General features: G+C 39.1%; 1 protein-coding gene across 14 annotated transcripts in view; it reads right to left on the minus strand.

The window, feature by feature from the left end:
• Window positions 1-19,066, minus strand: part of nectin1b (nectin cell adhesion molecule 1b) — a 221,573-nt gene that overhangs the window by 46,697 nt on the left and 155,810 nt on the right. For 13 of the 14 annotated variants that reach the window (XM_044120468.1, XM_044120477.1, XM_044120471.1 and 10 more), the window contains exon 6: window positions 7,491-7,638. In XM_044120468.1, coding sequence (XP_043976403.1) covers window positions 7,491-7,638 — 148 coding nt within the window. Of the gene's footprint in view, window positions 1-5,159; window positions 5,962-7,490; window positions 7,639-19,066 lie in introns of those variants that run through there. The other variant, XM_044120484.1, reaches the window with a different exon arrangement.

Below are 19,066 nucleotides of genomic sequence, written 5' to 3' on the forward strand. Positions count from 1 at the left end.
TTCCAACAGTGACTTTTCAAGCAATTAAAGTAGTTATTGTATCTTGAAAACTGTGCAACCCATTAATAAAGTCATGCTGTTATGTATGGGATGCCTGATTGAAGCAGAGACCATCACGATTTGATGAGAAGTAGGCTTCTCACCAAACAGACTCCATCATGGATTAGTGATTTTTCTTCGGGCATGGGCTTCAGAAGTTTCTACAATTTATCTCGGCTAGGCTTTGAAAGTGTCGTGTACATCTGGACAAACAGTTCTGGTGTCATTTCCTGAAAGTGCTTGAGTCGCTCTTGCAGTTTGGAAATCACAATTCAGTTGATGCCATTTGCCAAAGGCACTGCATGTCACCTTCACTTTACACACGTTTCCCATTTCTTCCAAATAGGTGTATTTGGAGTGGCCCGTGTTACTTTTTCTTCCTATTGCTGTTTTCTACTGTCACCACCTATTCTGCAGTTTATTTACCACAGTGACCCATTAGTTAGCAGTCTGGAAGCCTCTGGACCTTTAATGTGGGAAGATTCCAGGTTTTTTCCAGTTAAAACAAGAAACAGAGAACATAACCATCAAACTTTGACAGATTGATTGTGTTGCTGCAGATATTTGTGTGGCTTCTACTGTGACAAATATAAAACCGAATTTCTTAATCCCAACTGCAGATTTCCCCTTTTGGCATTTTAAGCTAATGTAAACATTTTATCTGTATATATTTGTGCGCAATTCCTGATGACTACTTTTTATACTTAGCAGAAAACCTGACATCACAAATAAGAAACTATTAATAGATGCTTCTATGGTCCTACTCTAAATTATTACTTGGACTGTTTTCAGTAGAAACATCTCACGGATGACATTTGTAGCCCGACACATTTCTGTCTCCAACGCTGTAATTACACCAATCATGTTTGAGCTCATGTGTCTGTTTGGTCATGACGTTGACTCTGTCAGTCATTAGTCAGAAACAATGATGCTCTCCTCGGCTTGATGACCTCATGTGCATGTCAGCTGTGTGATCGTGCAGGCTTCTTCAGAGCCCAACGCCATGCTGGCAGCATGGGGGCGGCGGCTGTGTGAGGCGCAGACACAAACTAGAGCTGACAGGCGCTGCAAGCCTAAAGGGAGCAGAAAGCAGTGGGCAGAGAACCATAAGCTACTCTCTGGCTTTGCACTTTGTTTCCTACTCAGACATCCACCTCGAAGACCTCGCTCCTCCTCGCTCGGTTGGCTACAAAAGGCTCAGGGCAGCTTAAGGAGAGATTTGAAGGGGATAGCGATGAGAAAACATAACTAATCCTTAAACTGAGAAGAGTAATCTGAGAGGAAAGAACTTTTTACAGTGCAATCAGAAAAAAAAGTGACCTTCCTATTAGAAGCTGTTGTGCTGGTGAAACTCATTTTTTGTGTTCAATCAGGGTTAAGATGTCCCTCAGCTTTACAGTAAGAAAACACTCTTCCCCTCTCCAGTTTGATGAGAGATTGTAAAGGGCTGCGTCCCCAGAAGCGTTTGAATTAAAGAGCTGCCTAAAAACTGCAGCCCAACCCGCAGAAAACAACCTGAAGTGCTGGAGCTGATCCTTGGCACTCCTATTGATTTCTGTTGATCACAATCTTATTTGCCAATTTAAATGCTAATGATACTTTTAATTGCAAGACGGGATAAATGTGATTTGATCTTTAGGAGGCAATTACTTTCATGCTTTGTCTAGCTCTGATTTTTTTCAGAAGGCGGACAACAATTACTCTGCAGAACTCAGATTTTCTTCTTTGCTTGCAAAAGAAGAAAAAGGGGGAAAGAATGAAACAAGCAAAGTGTTTCTTTTTTGTTCTTTGACAAGTTTATCAAAACATGATTTCTTTTGCTGAGGAGAGAAGCTTAGCTTCCAAAAACATAATACTTTACAGTCATACATCCACTCGGTTTCAGTGTGTTTTCAACATAAGACATTGTACGCATACGTACTCTGACGTACAAATAGAAATGATGAGGATTGCCCTAGACACTTGAAATGCATGTAGCGCATTCTATACAGCAAACACAAAGCACCAGTTTTATTTACCGACATTAGAAATAAAAGATTTCAATTGACACCCAGTACATTAACAATCCATATTCAAAGACTCACATGAGAGACAATCCTACTTTGGTTACAGCTTAAAGCAAGAGGATGTGCAACAATAACTGACCATTTAGCACATTTAAAAAGGTCTTCACATAGGAATGTGTACCATCTTACAAATCAAAATGTACACAAGAACAAATTATATTTCTTCGATTTACTTCTTCCAGAATTATATATTTTTAAAGCTGCTGCTAAACGACACAACTACTGCCCATCAGCGACTTCAAATGCCTTCCAAAATAATAGCAATGCTCTATAACCCTTTAGTTGATTTCATTGTGGTTTATTTTTTTTCCACCTAGCATGGCTGTACTTACTACCTCCCGTCACACTATTGCATATCTGCCTTACATTTCAAATGCATACAAATATATGCTGCTGTCAGTAATGGTCAAGCATCTGATACCATAAAGTACATAATCTGATTTCCAGTTAAACTCTCAGAAGATATAGATTATTTAGTACACACAGGCACCACTGGTACAAAAATTATGTAAATGCTACATAAATATTGTAGCAGTCATTTGATAACTTTAACTAAGTCATGCAGATGCTCTGTCTGCGCTGGTGAACATTCACTCAACTAACTTGGCCCTGTCATCTGAGGCATTCAGCTTATAGTTATTTAAACACAGAGAACTGCAATAATAGACAATCTTACGATGGTAATAGTGTCACTAATTATTGTAATGATGATATTAGTTGCGTGGGACTCATAGGGGAAAATGGCCTTGCAGGAAAAAAGGGATTTTTTTTTTTCCATAAAGTTTGCAGTTAAACTCCATCAAACAGACTGAAATGTAAATTAGTAATACTTGGTAATGACAGCCAATGACACGGCGTCTAAAAAATATTTTCTGATATTAATATTGCACAAATTGATATTATGGTTATGATATATTAGTGAGATATCATGCAGCTCTACTGCAGGCAAATCTGGATAAAGCACTGAACTTTAATCTCAATAGGGTCTGTAGAGTTTGGTGATTAATTCGAAACATTGATAATATTGATACCTGGTCAGTATCAGATTGATATTCAGCATGGATTCAGATTCCCTCTTCAAATTGAATTTACTTTAATCATAGTTTCTCAACTCTATCTCAGAAAATAAATTGTTTTGATTTGTTCGCTGATAATTCGTTTGTGTAGTAAAAATGCACAGAAACCATTTTAATATGTTATTGAAGTATTTTGTAGACACCTATAACATTTGCTTATTTTCTGTTGAAGGTTTGAACAAAAGATTTCAAAAGAAAAACCAAAAGAATACCTAAAGGTCAAAGGCTTGATGATATATCATACTTAAATAATTAAAAGTATCAATATCAGTATCGGTATCAGTATAGATATCGTTGGACTTATTTGGTGTTGAATTGATATGAAAATGTGCACAAGAAAACAGAAAATAAAAATTGATAAAAGTGACTTCTTGCCAAAAAACCTCACTAAGATTTATGCCCTTCATCTGTATACCAGCATATGTAGCGAGATAAGAAACAGTGTGACAGTAGCTTTATGGTTTTTCTCTTTCGCAGTTGACAGCATGGTGGAGGTTGGCATCAAAGTAGTTTATACCAGCGAGTATTTACAACAACAAGAAACCAAGCTGTACATCATTTTTTTTCTCCACTTTGCTATAATTGGCTGTGCTTTCTGACATTTTGGAGGTCATACATCAACCTCTGGCAAAACAGAGCAATGAACACATTATTGGGAGAACATCGCCTCTGACAGTGCCCATCTATTTTGATAATCAGTTGACTATTGTGCCAGTGTAGCCTTTAAAAGGAGCCCGGTGATTTATTAGGATTGACCAATTTTGAGTCACATCATGTGCTGCTTTGTGAGGGCAAACAGAGGCGTGACTGGCGGTGCAGTCAGGCATGTTATCAAATGCCCAAGCTTGATTAACAGCTCATCAACATGCAGAATTAAACAGTCTGGCTAAACGCTTCCCATTTTACCTCGACATAAACTCACATAAAACTATGAATCTCTTTACAGTGATCCTGCAGCTAAACAAACCCAACGCATTTTCTTCCTGCACCTTATCAGCATTTATATCATTAGATATTTCAATTAGAAGAAGTGAACAGGTTTCTAATATGACACTGACTGACAACACGACTGACAACAAGTCACACAGGAAACACACATAGAGCTTTTCACCACATTTCACCACATGAAGCAATCCATGCCAAAATTAGTGAGACATAACAACGGTCACAGTACTGAAAAAAAAAAAGAGATAAATCTTGTCATGCAGATTTGATGGGAGTCATGCACACAAAACGGAGAAAAAAGAGCAGGAGGCAGAGGGAAAAGGTGGGAAAAGGTGGACAGTTAAGGATAATATTGTGTCTTATCTTATGCGTCACAAAGCTTTAAAGAGACAGTTCAGCTATTCCATTTTTTGCATAATATCAACAATAGCTCCCAAACCTGCAATAGAAACATGTAATATCGCAGTGAGTTTTTTGGGAGAAATGTTTAGGCTAACAGATCGACTCCTATTTAACTAATTTAAGCTACTTTAAACAGCTCAAACTAAAGGTACCAAAGCATGCAACCTACTACATTAAACATCTGCATGTTTGGAAATGCAGTTGTCCATCAGTACTAATGAACTGATAGTTCTTAGTTAATAAGAACTATTCATCATGTTACCTCTAAACTAAACTGTCTACACTTGGTAACTTAGACCTTGTTCAGCTGAGTTTTTATTTTATATTTTAAGATCCTAAATTACAGAGATTGTTACTTTGAAAACATTCCATTCAACTGATACAAATCTTTCATAGTATGATGCAAATTAGCAACATTACGCATACCTCTAGTACCTGAACAAATTTAGCAGATTTATGCAGTCTATGCTTGGAAATTGTATTACAACATAAGTTTGTGTAAAAACCTTTTCCAATGCAGCTTAGTACTCAAAATCACAAGTTGATGTAGTATCTATTCTGACAACTAGATGGCAGCAAAAGGCTTCAGATACAGTTTTGTGTATGTGCAGGATCTCCATTAGCATGCAAATTTGAAATTTTCAATAATATTCTGCTTGGGGTCATTTTCATGTGATCCTATTAGATATAAAGTCTTTTGTCAAAGAGTGAATGCTTAACATCTGTATCCAAAGCATGAAAACAAATCAGCTTGAGATTTGAAACCTAAATTAGCTAAAATGTGAAATCTGCCTTCCTTTTCTTTTCTACAAAGGTACTGCGATATGTCATGTTTCTAGTACAGTACCTCACTTTAAAACACAAGCTGTCCCTTTAAAAGCTCAACTTTGATTAAGAATTTTACATCTACTTTAAAATCTCCACTCATCCTGTTTGTTCCTATTCAGCTCCGTGAATCTGATCAAGAGGAGCTGGACGCTTCATCTTTTTAATTTTGATGAGGTTTAATTAATCTCGGAGCTGCTTTTAATCAAGCTTCATTTTCTTGCATAATTGTTTATCAAAAGGCATTGCCGTTATTTCATGGAGGTGGATATTTTCTGTTTTATTTCTTTTCTCCTGCATCAAATGGAGATGCACGAGTTCAGAAGTCTTTATAGATGCATCAAAACAAATCTCTTATTAACACATCAAGTCCAGTGCTTCTGAGTCGTGATCGATGAAAGTTTGCAGCTTTCAGCGCTCACAATGGCGTGCTCAAATATGTCACTTGCAGGCCGCCGTTACATGCAGGCAGCAGAATAGAGGATCCAGGAAGGCAGGGGTCGGCAGGGGACAGACTGGGGTCAGGTGCCTCTACTTTCCTTTTGGGGGACTCTGGCTTCTCTGGAGCCTGTGTCACACAACTATCAGCAACAGCAGCAACAGCAATGCTGAGGGAGTGGAGTGGGAAACAAAGAGCAGTTACTTCAGCATCAGAGCGAGACAGAAAGACAGATTAGCAAGGAGAGAGAAAGAGACAGAAAGCAATGGGGGCGGTAAGAGTCTGTGTGATTCATCTCCCTGGAAAAAAAAAAAAAAAAATGCTGCTGAGAGGTAGAGAAGTGGGGTTTCTGGGTCATTGTGGGTTCTGAGTTGGACATGCAGCCTATCTGGTCTCCAGGTTTCAGGTGGAAACCAAAAAGCTGCCAGAGTGGCTCGTGACTGTCAGGACGGCTTCTAATATTCTCCACAATCTTGACTTCCAAGCTCATAAAGGCTCTCCTGTCCCCTTAGCTCGGTGCTGCACCGCCCCAATCGTGAAGCTTAGGCAATTTTACCAGTCCATTCCCACGTCGGAGTAATTTTCAAGGGAATTGGGTTTGCATCTTGAAAATGCACTATTTGCCCAAGTGCATCACGAAAAACTAGGCAACCTCTAAGCTATCAGTCGTGCCTGTGCATCTCTTTCTTTCTTCAGCTAGTCGTTCCCAGGGTTTACACGCTTTGAGATAACTGAAAAAGTTAATTTAGATTTTTGCAGCTCTGTTGCTCGTTGTTCTCTCTGTTGCACCCAGTGGTCTGTTTTCCTCCCCCCTGTGGATGGGCAGCAGCTGGCAATGTTCAAAACTGTCATGGCCTCTTGGTTTGCAGGCACAACAAAATTACCTAGCTGGCTGGAGGTGGAATTGCAGAAGTAAACAACAGTGTTTCCTCAATCTGCCTTCAACAGCAGTTTCATAAGAGTAATTGATTCTGCAAAGGAAATCAGTTTTTCTTTCCTCTTCTGCAGAAAATGTAAACTTTTACAACATTTAATTTACTGGATTGAGTCAAATCATTATTTAAATTGGTATGCACTGCATCGTCGGTAAAGCTAACAGCGTGGATTTTATCCATGCCCGTTTTCAGATCCCTCATCTGCTGAAATAGATTTCAAATAAAATTTATTTGCAAAATGTTACGATGTATATGAAGATAAAATTTCCTCCCAGTCCAGCAATATCCTAAAACGCTACGAGAAGTCAGCTTGTCGTGTGATGATGTAATAAGCATTTGATGCAAGCTAACCTCTCTTAAGAAGAGACTGCAGAGTCTGTTTCTGCAATCAGTTCTGATTAAAACAATGGCGTTTCAGGCCCACATTATAATCAGGAAGCTTCTTAGAAGATATGATCATTGATTCTATCTGCTCTTGAAAATGAAAATGATTTTTTTTTCCCACTCGTTTCTGAGCACGACTGTAATTACATTACGTTTCACCCCGTGATGCAAAGGAAATGAGATTATTGACTTCTAGAATAAATGAGAAAGAGGCGGGGAAACACGTTTGAAGCATGTTCTGTCTGAAAACAGTTCAGATGGAAAGGAGTTTTACTTTCGTCAACCGACAAGAGTGCCCACCTAATCTTACAACCTGTCCAGAATAACACCCCCAAACCTCCTCCCCGTAATATTCGCCGGTTCTGGCTTTGGTACTCACAGGTCATTATCTGTCTCTGTGCGAGTCTTCTGCTGCCGCCGATGGACCATGAAAACAGTAACAGCCACACCAATGATGAGTCCAATGGCAACAACACCTCCAAGGATCCCGATAACACCACCTGGGGGACCCTGAGGCATTGGCTTCTCTGCAGACAGGAGAAGAAATGACAGTGTCAGCCCAGGTGTTCTTTGAGTAATTGATGATGCTAGGTTGTACTTGGCAGAAAAGCGTCAGAAAAAGAAGCTGGCTGTGGGGAGGAAGAGGTGGGATTAATGTCACATACTGAGCTTTGCAAAAGTATTCACATCCTTTTAGATGAGGGTGGTCCAAAGTGTAGAGCCTGGACTTAGGTGCAACAAAAAATATCACATTTTTTAAACCAGGTTTCTGCGTATATCTTAGTTTTCCAGTAAATAGAACCACAAACTTTACAGCAGACAGAATTGGAAAAGGAAAATAAGTCAACCTCAAAATGTTGGAAATTGTGCATCCCTTAAAATAAAACAATTGTGAAATACACAGATTAGATTTTGCAAATAACTTTTCTACAAAAATCGATTTTGTATATTTCAATGCTGTATTTAGCAGGTCAAGATAGAAATTTAAGTTTATTTAAAGAAAAATTAAGGTTTTCAACTTTATTTTGGACACTACTCCTTTACATACTTGACACTTTATTATATAACAATTGGAAGTGAAAAAAAAATTGTTTTAGATATTTTTTTACAAATAAAATATCTGAATATTTTTTTTGTGATGTACATTTGTATCTAAATTTGACTCCAGTCCAGCTAAATGCACTTTAGATTTAAGATTTTTCTGATTTTTAGAAAGAAGTAAACAAAATATGCCATTTAGTCTCTGCATAAACCCAGCCATTCTGAAACAAAGCCTTAGACCTGGAAGGATATTTTTTAAATCCATAACACAAAAAACATTTTTTTGTAGAATCTCAGCCCTGCAAACCTGTTGGAATGATGTCAACAGGAAAACAGAAGTGCATTTTAAAAGAAGAAAAACAATGGCGTGTTCCGAAAGGAAAATCTCTGCAAACCTTTTGACACAGCTTTTTCCGGCTTCAGTCTTTGTGTCATGAAAGCACATCCAAATACTATTTTCAGACACTTATTTCAGTGTGAAAACCATTGTCCTGCCTTTCCCTGGCGCTGCATGAATACCACATAGTTGCAGTCATTCAGCAGCTGCTGTCGCTGCTGCATTTTTAATGCACGCTCCGTCATCTGTTCCAAAGAAGCCTGAATTGGCTCAGGCTTGACAGTGAACCCAAAATGGACTCTTAAGTGCATCACAAAGCTATTATATTTTGAACTTCCTGCCATCCCTGAGTTACAAATGCAACATGTATTTCCAGCATTGCACTGGAACAATGGGCCTCATTCTGATGAATGAGAAACATGTAAATGTTAGACTGTCACTTTAGCTGATTAATGAGGGAGACAGAGGGCTCCAGACCAATGTGGTAAACATTGCAGATTGTTGATGTTGCTCTGTGCACCTTGTTCCCCGTGCTTGTACTGTTGATAAAGTAGAACATATTCATTTTGGCACAGGAACTGCAATTATACTCTCAAGATTGATGCAGTCTGTTTTGCAGAAGCTGAGCTCGTCCAGCACTTCATCTTCACATTACATTTATATGTATAAAGGTTTTTCAAGAGTCTATCAAACTTAATGACCCACATTAGGGTTGGGAAATATTAGACCATGTTGACATTCTAATCCTGCGCTCTATGAAACACAGTTCACTGTACTCTCATGGCTATTTACAGTCACTTGATCTTAAATCCTGCTTAGCTTTTCAGGATGTAGTCGAAGATTGAAATCAAACCTGTAAGGTCATATCACACAAGATCTCAAGAACTTAAAATATCAGAATGTTTCTCATTGAAGTGACTGCTATCTTGTGAGCACTAGCATGCCTTTGATTGATGAAATTGAAATCGAAAATACCAGAACTACTCTTAAATAACTTGTTTGGCACCATTTTGGGTTTCCAGTAGGAGCCATAAACAACAACAAAGTGACACAAGCTTTACACAAGCCCTGCAAGTTGTTCAAACTATATGCTGCGTTCACACCAAACTCATCTGACGCTTCAGGTTCGACGCGTGTGCACTTTGAATGCAAACGCTTGACATTTTGCTCTACACCTACTGTTTCGCACGTCTGGTTTACATTCAAAGTCTATGTGGAGGCTTGTTACACAAAAAAAAAAAATTGCTCTTGCCATTGTTTTCCGTTGCTGGCCTACTTGTTGGACGCTACAGATCGCATATATATGCTATACATATTCTTCACTAAGAGCTATGATTTAACATAAAGGAGCATCAGTTCAACTGTTATTGTGATTTTATACTAAATACTGAAAAGATCTGGAAAATGTTGGTTGTTGTTTCAACTAAGTATACAGGAAGATATTGCACAGAACACTGTTGATTCCACCATCTCAAGTGCTAATAACTACAAATCGCGATGAATGTGATTAGCACAAATATATATAAAAAAAAGATCTGTTGTCACTTTGATAAAAGGCTAAATTACTGAAGGCCTTGTGGGAATCTCTGTTGTTTTTCAACCGATGTCAGGTGCTACAAAAATAGAACAGTCTGCGCCTTTTAGAGCCATAATTAATTTTCTTTCCTTCAGGAGAACAGCTCTGGTGTCTGTTTTCTTTGACAAGAGCAGTTGAAGCTGCCAGGGAACAATCATCGGCTGGGAGAAAATTCTCACTATCCTCCAATTTGAAGAGGAAAGCCTATCTGCTGCCCTCATGATGTCTCCATTATTATCTGCACGCCCCTCCCCATAGTGACAGGACAAGGCCTCATTCCCAGGGGGCCTCCTCTTGACGGCCCCCGCTCGGTTGATTCACCACTCATAATGATGGATACACAGAGGACTACTTCACACACAGCCGAACAATAGCAGCCGCGATAGCCCACCTTGTATCCAGCACTCAGTGCCACAGTCAGTGACTATATATCATGTCTATCAGACTGTTATGCTACGGTTGCCTTGGCTGATCTAATTTTCTGTCATATTGTTCCTAAAAGGAACATCATGTCAAAACCTTGCAGTGGAAGAAAGTAAATAGTTATTTTTGTAGCCACATACAACAAAAAACTTTGTTATTTTTTAGTTATTTCAATAAAAAGAAAAGGCTGTGGAGTGATTTGGAAGAGCGAGTGTGAATGTGATGTTGCAGCAAGGGAACAGCCAGAACTCCTACTGTTGTCTCATCACGCTACATCATGAAAGCCAGTGGGCTGAATTTCATGCCACTAATGCAAATGCCAGACACAATAGTGTGTTGTATAACACTAATACACAGAGGAGAGGACTGGATCAGAATGCAATTTCCCCCGTTGTGGAGCCGTAGGCACGGGATTTACACTGTCACCTCCTTACACATGAAGTAGGGGGAGCCATCTGCTGCACAGCCTGAGCTCCTTGGCTGCTTCCTATGTAGCTGGAGAAACATCAAAAAATTCAAGCTTTAATTTTCTGTACATGAATTCCACGTTAAAGCATCTCACTCATCAAGATTTCTTTTTCTCACGTTTTAAAACTTACGGACTAAATGTCACAGCGGCAGGCCTGGACAGTGAAAGATTTGTGTGCAGGAGCAAATATGTGAGAGCGTGCATCGTTACTCCTGGAGCGGCTACAGTGTTACTGAGCCGGATTGTTCCACAGAGTAGAGCTTTCTTCTAAAATGACAGTTTACAGTAATGAAAGTTATATTTGGGCTTCTCATTTTACATTTCAGCTAAAATATTTTTATGATGGACTGATGGTGAAAATATATTCAAGATATAAGATTTGAGTACCCAAGTTTTGTTTTTTTAGTGTGGTTACTGTGGAGTTAAATGATAGAAAACACAAAAATGAACCAAAATTGATTTTCCAATGCAAACATAAATCTGATGTTTCAAGCATGCTAATATAAAGTTGTGTTCACACCTGATAGTCTAGAAGACTCGGTTTTTATTGGGGACTAAAATTGCAAAATTTGTTAAATTTTTAGCAGGTGCAATTCTCTTTCGCATTGCACAGCTTGAAAAGCAAAAATACACCCAATACACCATTTGAAAATCCTGTTTACCCCTTCACCTGTGGTGGTGCTGCACCAAAAATCACTGATGAAACCAAAAGCAAAAACCACCGAAGAAGACAGTGAGCGCAACTTCCTTCTTAAATGCAAACAAAAATGGAGTGGTTTTTGGTGGCGCATGTGTCAGACTTTTGTTTTGACCTTCACATAGAATACATACTAAATTTTATTTTGTAATTTGCAAAAATTTACTGGTGACTCTTTTCCCCCTATTGATAAGAAAGTGAATCTGGGAGAAAAAGCTAGCAAGAGCGACAGTATGCATTTCGTGAAATCAAACACAACTTCGACAGTCGTGAATTTTGAAAGTTGACAACCTACATAATAGCTGACCAAAACATTGTTTAAAGCCAGCTCTTCAAATACTGAATGTCTCACGGCTGCCACTGAAAGGCTGCTATTGATTTACAATAAGTGTAAAGCACCAGTCCATGGAGCCACTCTCTCTCTCTCTCTCTCTGTGTGCCGCCTGTCCAGCACTGTGTCAAATCTAAGATGACAAACCTGACCTTGGCTTTTTGTAGCTCCTGCTCCCTCTGATGTGGTGGCAACCTTCATTGTCACTTCTACTCCCCAGTGTTCATTCAGCTGTACCAGATGTATGCGCTTTGTTGTTTTTCTGCCCGCTGCTCTGCAGGATTCAGACTCAGAGTAGTGTCACCGGCCTTCATACAGTCCTTTGTCAGCTCCCGTAGCCTTTGTAGTATCCGACTCACATCAGCTGGTGGCTAACGAGGACTCAGATTTCCCTGACTATTCATCAAGACAAACATCAGAAAGCAACAGGTGTGCTTCCAGTCTGCAGTCTGTCAAGAATTTTTATTCTAACAACAAATATATTGTCCTTCGAAACAAGTTTTACTCCTTCAGTTTCACATTTGATCACATCATAATTGGAGTAGAATGTAGTGAATTATTGTGAAGAGAAACAAAAGTGACACATGGCTTTCAGAACTGCTTAGAAATGAAAATCTTAAGAGTTTGTATAAACATACAGCTCTGGAAAAAAAATAAATTAATAATCAGGTTCTCTGATTTACTCTCTATAGGTATATGTGTGAGTAAAATGAACATTGTTCTTTTATTCTATGAACTGCCGACAACATGTCTCCAAAATGCCAAGCAAAAATTTATGATTTATTTGCAGAAAGAGAGAAATGACACAATGAAATAATGAAAAAGATGCAGTGCTTTCAGACCTCAACTAATACAAAGAAAACAAGTTTCTATTCATTTAGAAACAACAATACTAATGTTTTAACTCAGGAAGAGATCAGAAATCGATATTTGGTGGGAGAACCAGGAGGTTTTTAACGGTCTCTTAATTTCTGCCAGAGTTGTATTTTGAAAGAGCTTCTGTGAAAAACAACTCAGAAACCTTGGATTTAGATTTGGATGTTTACTGGACCATTTTAGCATTCAAATATTCCAACTGTAATTGAAGTTTTTATCCTGTAACTTTAAAAACTCAAGCAGGTTTTTCTCCAGCATTGTCATGTATTTACTGACCTTGATTCATCTACTCTGATCATCTACAGTGCTGTTGTGAAAGAAAAACCTCCTCACAGCAGGATCTGCTGCTCCCCAGTGGTGGGTGCACGTCTGCTAATGTGCTAATGTGCTAATGTTTCATTTAGCACTTTTGCTAACTTTGAAAATGTTCAACACACTTTGCTTCCCTAAGTAATTTGTTTACCAGATGAATTCTAAAGTGTTGATTTACTTAGCTATTTTGCAAATTTTAAGTTCAACAAACTGCTTGTGACACCCAGATCAAAATAAAAGCGGGAATATGAACAGATAACTACTTGTTGATAAACCAAAACTTCAACATAGATGTCAAACTTTAATCAACTGAAAGTTTACAAAACGGCCATATAAATTTGCATTCTAGTTTCTTTCTGAAAAAAATAAATTTAGGGGAAGTTCACTGCGCTAAAGATTTACAAAGTTAGCAAAAATACTAAAATACCAAGCAAACAATTAGGTCTGCTACCGTGGCATTAGCAGATTAGTGGAAGTGTTACTACAACTGGGTGTCAGAAGAAAGGGCTTTTCAGATTCTTATTTGTAAAGAACCATGGGTAATTTCCTTTTCACTTCATGAGGATGCACTACTTTGTGTTGGTCTGTCAAACAAAATTGAGCAAAAATAAATTAGTGTTTTGTATGTGAAAAACATCCAGGGTTATAAAACTTTTGCGAACCGCTGCAAGTCCTTTTGATGATTTTTATTCCTCAGCTGTGTTTATAAATTGCAATACATGTTTCCATCAAAGTGGGACGGGATGAAAAAGGAACAACTAATCGTAAGGCCCTGAAATGGATTACAATCTCAGTTACGGAGGTTTTTAAGTAAATGTGCTCCACATGCAGTCTGACGCAGAGATTCGCTCTGACGGCTGTTCATGAGTTAAATCACAAGCAAAATGAGAGGCAGATAAACCATGTGTGCTCTCTTTTTACCAGCTCTCCACAGGGCATGTTAGTCACACATTCCAAAGCAGGAAGAGTTGAGGTAGGAGGTCAAAGGTTGGGCACTTTCCAGCTGGAGAACGCCATAGCAGCTCCAAGTCCAATCTGCCACAGAACGTGGCGTCGTGGGGACTAAATGGAAGCAGCTTTATTTTAAGGTATCACTGCCACATACCTGCTGTGGCGCAATGTGCTTCATCAAGCACTGGCTCAGAGAAGACAATTCACAGCCTAATGATGTCATTAAATGTAAAGTGACCTCTGGCAATCAGGTAGACGACAGTAAAAAGGCAGCGTGTTATATTTGAGATGCCACACTGATGGTATAAGGAGGACATTTGTACAGTGGAGTTTTGCTAAAATGTTCCAGGCATAAATCTGATCATGTTCCAGGAATGTGCTGTGGCTCCTGGCGCTTTTCGCCGATCCCATCAGAAATTGTAATTGCCATGTCCTCCACGGGGAGCAGAAAAGTTTCCAGCAGTACTGGGGACTTTTCAAGTGGACAGATTGAGAGTCTGGCTTCTAACCTTTGCCAGCTTCACACCGGCAAAGCCAGTCTGAGACGACCACCTGCTCCCAACGACCACACCGACTGGTTGCCAGTAAACCAGCAAAGTGTAAGAGTCAAGCTCGGTTTTATCTCTCAGCTCATGAGTGTTGCAGCCACCTTATGCAGAAGTAAATCCCCAAGCTGTTAGTAATTTAACAGGAAGTTTTTCCACTTTGGGTAAAATCAGCAGACTTAATAAAGAGAAATAAATGTGGTTTATAGGAGTTCATAAATCTGTATTTCATGCTGGTAACTCCAAGCGGGGCATGCTGCTTCATCTCCTTCTCCTCCCCCACGCTGAGCTGGTAATCTCGTTAAAGTTCAGCGTTTTCAGAGCTCTCCCCTGTGGGAGCGGCAGATCTTGATGTCGCCTTCGTTTCCGAAGCAGGTTACCGTCGTCGTTCACCCGAATTCACACCGACAGTCTGCCGCTTCAGAACGTCTGGACAAACCGGGTCGAGGCTGATGGGGGGGTTCGAAGTCCCCCCACAGAGGGCAGCACTTCATTAAATACAAATTGTCAACACATGTCTGCCTTAGGATGGAAGCAGATTCTTTCCACTGTGCTGCCGGGAAAACATGTGACCTCGTAGCCGTTTTTATTTTACCCCACATTACGCTTTTATTTCAGCTTTACATTTCCTAATTGACACTTGGAGAAAACTGAGTAATGGATGGATACCGCTGTCATGGCTGAATAAGAGTCTGCTGAGGCATTCTGCCCCTCTTTATAGCCACTTCCGCTTCTGTGTAAACATGTTGTGACTCGGTGATACATCAGGCCAATCTGGGGAAGTAATCACCAGCCTTCAATAATTAAGAAAAAAATCACTTAGCTCGCTTCTATGCTGATGGCTGGTGCACCGCTGCGTCCGGCGAGGCAGATGACTCGACGGCGAACGAGCACCAAAGCCCTGCCATCAGTGAATACGAGATTGCAGGATGCCATGCTGATGCTGACACTGTCATGAGGTATTACCTCTTGTGACAGCCCAAATAACAACAGCTCTAATTAAAGGATGATTGGAAGGGGTGGACCACTACCTCCTAATGGGGGAATAAACTGCAACATTGCTGCAGGAAGTGAATTGCGATCATTTATTAACTTCAGGATGCCTGTAGCTGATGTCAGGAGGTAATAGCTTATTTTTAAAGCTGCATCACTTTTCATTCTTCCTGCTCAATGGCCTGTACACTCAAGCATTTTAATTAGAAACATATATAAACAAACAGCAATTACTACATTGTCCGAGAGGTGGCTGGTTTTGTAAACATGAGTGGATTTGGTGTGTTCATAAAATGAAGGGATTCCTTCAGTTCCCACAATCAGAATGAATGCTAACAAGTCTGATGAGCTAGTTGGGTGCCTTGCCTCGTTTCTTCTCCATCTGGACAGTCACAGCACAACCGTTAGTTCAGCACAAAGCAGCATTCGGGCTGCTGGGCATCAGTGAAATGTCGCGTGCAGAACGGTTCGATGTGAACACGGTCTCCTGCCGAGACAGAGTACATGATTTGAGCGGACGTGTGTGGGGGACATCCGTATTGAGTCCTTATTGAGCACACATGGACATCCGTAAAGAGGAAACTTCCACATGCTTGAGCGTGTTAACCTGATAAACGTGGAGATTTTTTTAAAATTGAAATAGAATATTCTTCCCTGCTTACAGATGAAAATTTAATTTGTGATTTGTAGATTTCTTTTTGCTGTTTCTCCCCAAATAGTTGCTAAAATCAACAAGACTCAAAATATTTTGCATTGACTCATCTCTTAAGATAGATGTATATTTACACCCCAACTGATCTGAGGCTGCTTTTCAGCATCACTAAAAGAAGAGAGCTGAAGAGCTGCTGATGCAGCTTCCAGTTTGCTGGTGGGCGCTCCCATGCTTCTCTGCTCTCTCATCCTCCAGCTGAATGATAATTTACTGACTGGTCACCGGTCCAAACTGGAGGATCTGCTAGCATTTGTACGCAAGGATTTCAGATTTTTCACTTTTCAACTCGCTTCTCTCTGACATTTCAAACTTTTATGCTCACTCCAACAAATCTTTCAGCTTCAGTGCAGCGGTCATCAGCTCCTGTGTCTTTAACTTTTATAACAATGTTCTTCTCCAGGAGTTTCATTGAATGATTTGAGATTAATAGTTTCATAAAAGTATTAACACAATATAAACAAAGACATGGAAAGCATTTGATTTATTTTTCCCTGTCTGCAAAAGTGACACCTAAAGGACTACAAACAAAAAAAAAAAGAGAAACCTATTAAAATAACTAAACAAATAAGCTACCATTTATGCTGACAAAAATTGAGCTTTCACATTTAATTACATTAAATTTTAATTATGTAAAATAATGAATTGGCTGCTCTGGATGCAGATTATAACACCCTGTTATTGAGAATAGTTGCTCATGAAGCTGAGGTTAGGCTGATTCTCTTAACGCGGGCAGATGAGTGGTTGCTAAGGTTATTAACACATAAAAACAAATCACTTTATTACTCAAAATCATTATCCTTCTCATAATTAAACATTACCTTAATTGATTTACATATAAATGTTGAATCGCGTTGGTCACAGCCTTCAGTGAAACACTTTCAGTGTCACTGATGTCATTTTGTAAACTGTATCCCATTTGATTTTACTGGGATTTTATTTGACAGAGCTACTGGAAGAAAATGGTAGATGTCTTTGAATGCTTTTACTGTTATGTTGCTGCTCTAGTTTCATGCTTACGGACATTGTTGCTCTCAAAGGTGAACCTCTACGCAGCTCTCAAGTGTTTGGCATCACAACGGGTTTCCTTTCAGTATTGATCTGCATATTGTTGCATCCACCATCAACAACTTCTGCACTTAGGAAGCATTTAAATGATTTTATTGAAGCGTACAAGATGGAGGTGGGCATTTAAAATATTGCGATAAAGTTTTATATCCCCCATACATGTCTGTGCTATGAGAATTGTTAATTTTATTGCTCTTTTTTCACTACATGTGCAATGAGGGCATCAGGAAATACAAGTAAATTAGAAAATATGATTAAATGTAGTTACTGTGTTCAAGTTAGTGATATAAATCGCACAGATGCAATGTTTCTGAAGAGCAGTCACAACCATACAGTAATAAATAGTTGTTAGCATCATTTTTATCATTATGCCAATAGTACGGCAAAATATTGAGATTGAATTTTAAGTTCATATCAACCACCTTTGGTATCAGAGTAAAGAGGAAAGGGGTTGAAAATATGCTCTCAAAATGGTAAACTTTCTCGGGGTTTGAACACTTTTCAAGTGTGTGACATTGCAATTATCCAAATTCAACAAATATCCCGCCTACAAGAAGGACTTTAGTTGTAAAACAGTAAGTAAACATCATTCTGGGACACATTTTTAAGCTTTGCCTTAGAGAGAGGAAAGTCCGCAAATGTTGCTTCCATATCTCCAAGAAAATGAGGTCCAAACAACAACATGCCTCAGGGCTCTTCCAAAGTTTTAAAACGAAACAGAAGCTTCTTGAACAACCACTCCAGAGATGACCTTCCCAAAGATAACCATCTTGTCTGCCTTTGTAAGTTTAGAGTTGAAACACAAACAGAAAAGGAGAAAATAATCTGTGGAAGTACGAGGAGACCCCTCTGCTGATGCTTTCCCTTGTTTGGTGTGGAAGTGAAAGGAACATGTTTGGAACTGATTCTTCCTCGACTCAAATTGAAGTTTGATCTTCAATTTAAAAGCGAAAATAGCATCTTTCACCAGAGCTCATAAAGGCTCTGGAGGCGTCACATGACACGAAGTGTAACACATTTCCTGAATTATTCACAGGCTCACCACAATCTAACACATTAATGATGCTGCCCTGGAAAGATTTCCCTCCAACTCTATTTATAGGAGTTTTACATTTTCTGTTATCTGTTTCTGTAAGCTTATCTCACTGCAAAAGATCTTTATCCACCTAACAGCTAGAAAATTAGGGAAATTCTCCCATTAATTTACTGACGTCTTTACAAGCCACAAATTTATTGAAGAAGGGATTTTAATTTGTCTGTCTACTGGAAAATACCATTTGTAATGGGTGGAAAATGAATGTGAATTGTGTGATTTAGTTGGAAGTTAGTTTGCTTGGTGCTGCATTTTCTCTGACAGTGACCTAAAGATGTCTGTCAGATTAAATGTGGTAAATGTGAAACTATCAACTCCCACTAATTATGATCAGCAAAATTTTCTGAGTTACTGATAAATGTGTATAGAAAAGAAAATGTTGATTGAGATGATGAATTAGGAGTATATTTAATTAAAATTTGGTTGCCTCTTCCACCGAAAACTGCCTCCTCTTTGTTTTCTTTTACATATCTGTGCACCTCTGCCTTATTTAATATTTTTAGTAAGATATCAGTACAGCGTTTGTGGTCCCGT

This window comes from Gambusia affinis, linkage group LG06, assembly GCF_019740435.1.
Source record: "Gambusia affinis linkage group LG06, SWU_Gaff_1.0, whole genome shotgun sequence".
Taxonomy (NCBI): domain Eukaryota; kingdom Metazoa; phylum Chordata; class Actinopteri; order Cyprinodontiformes; family Poeciliidae; genus Gambusia; species Gambusia affinis.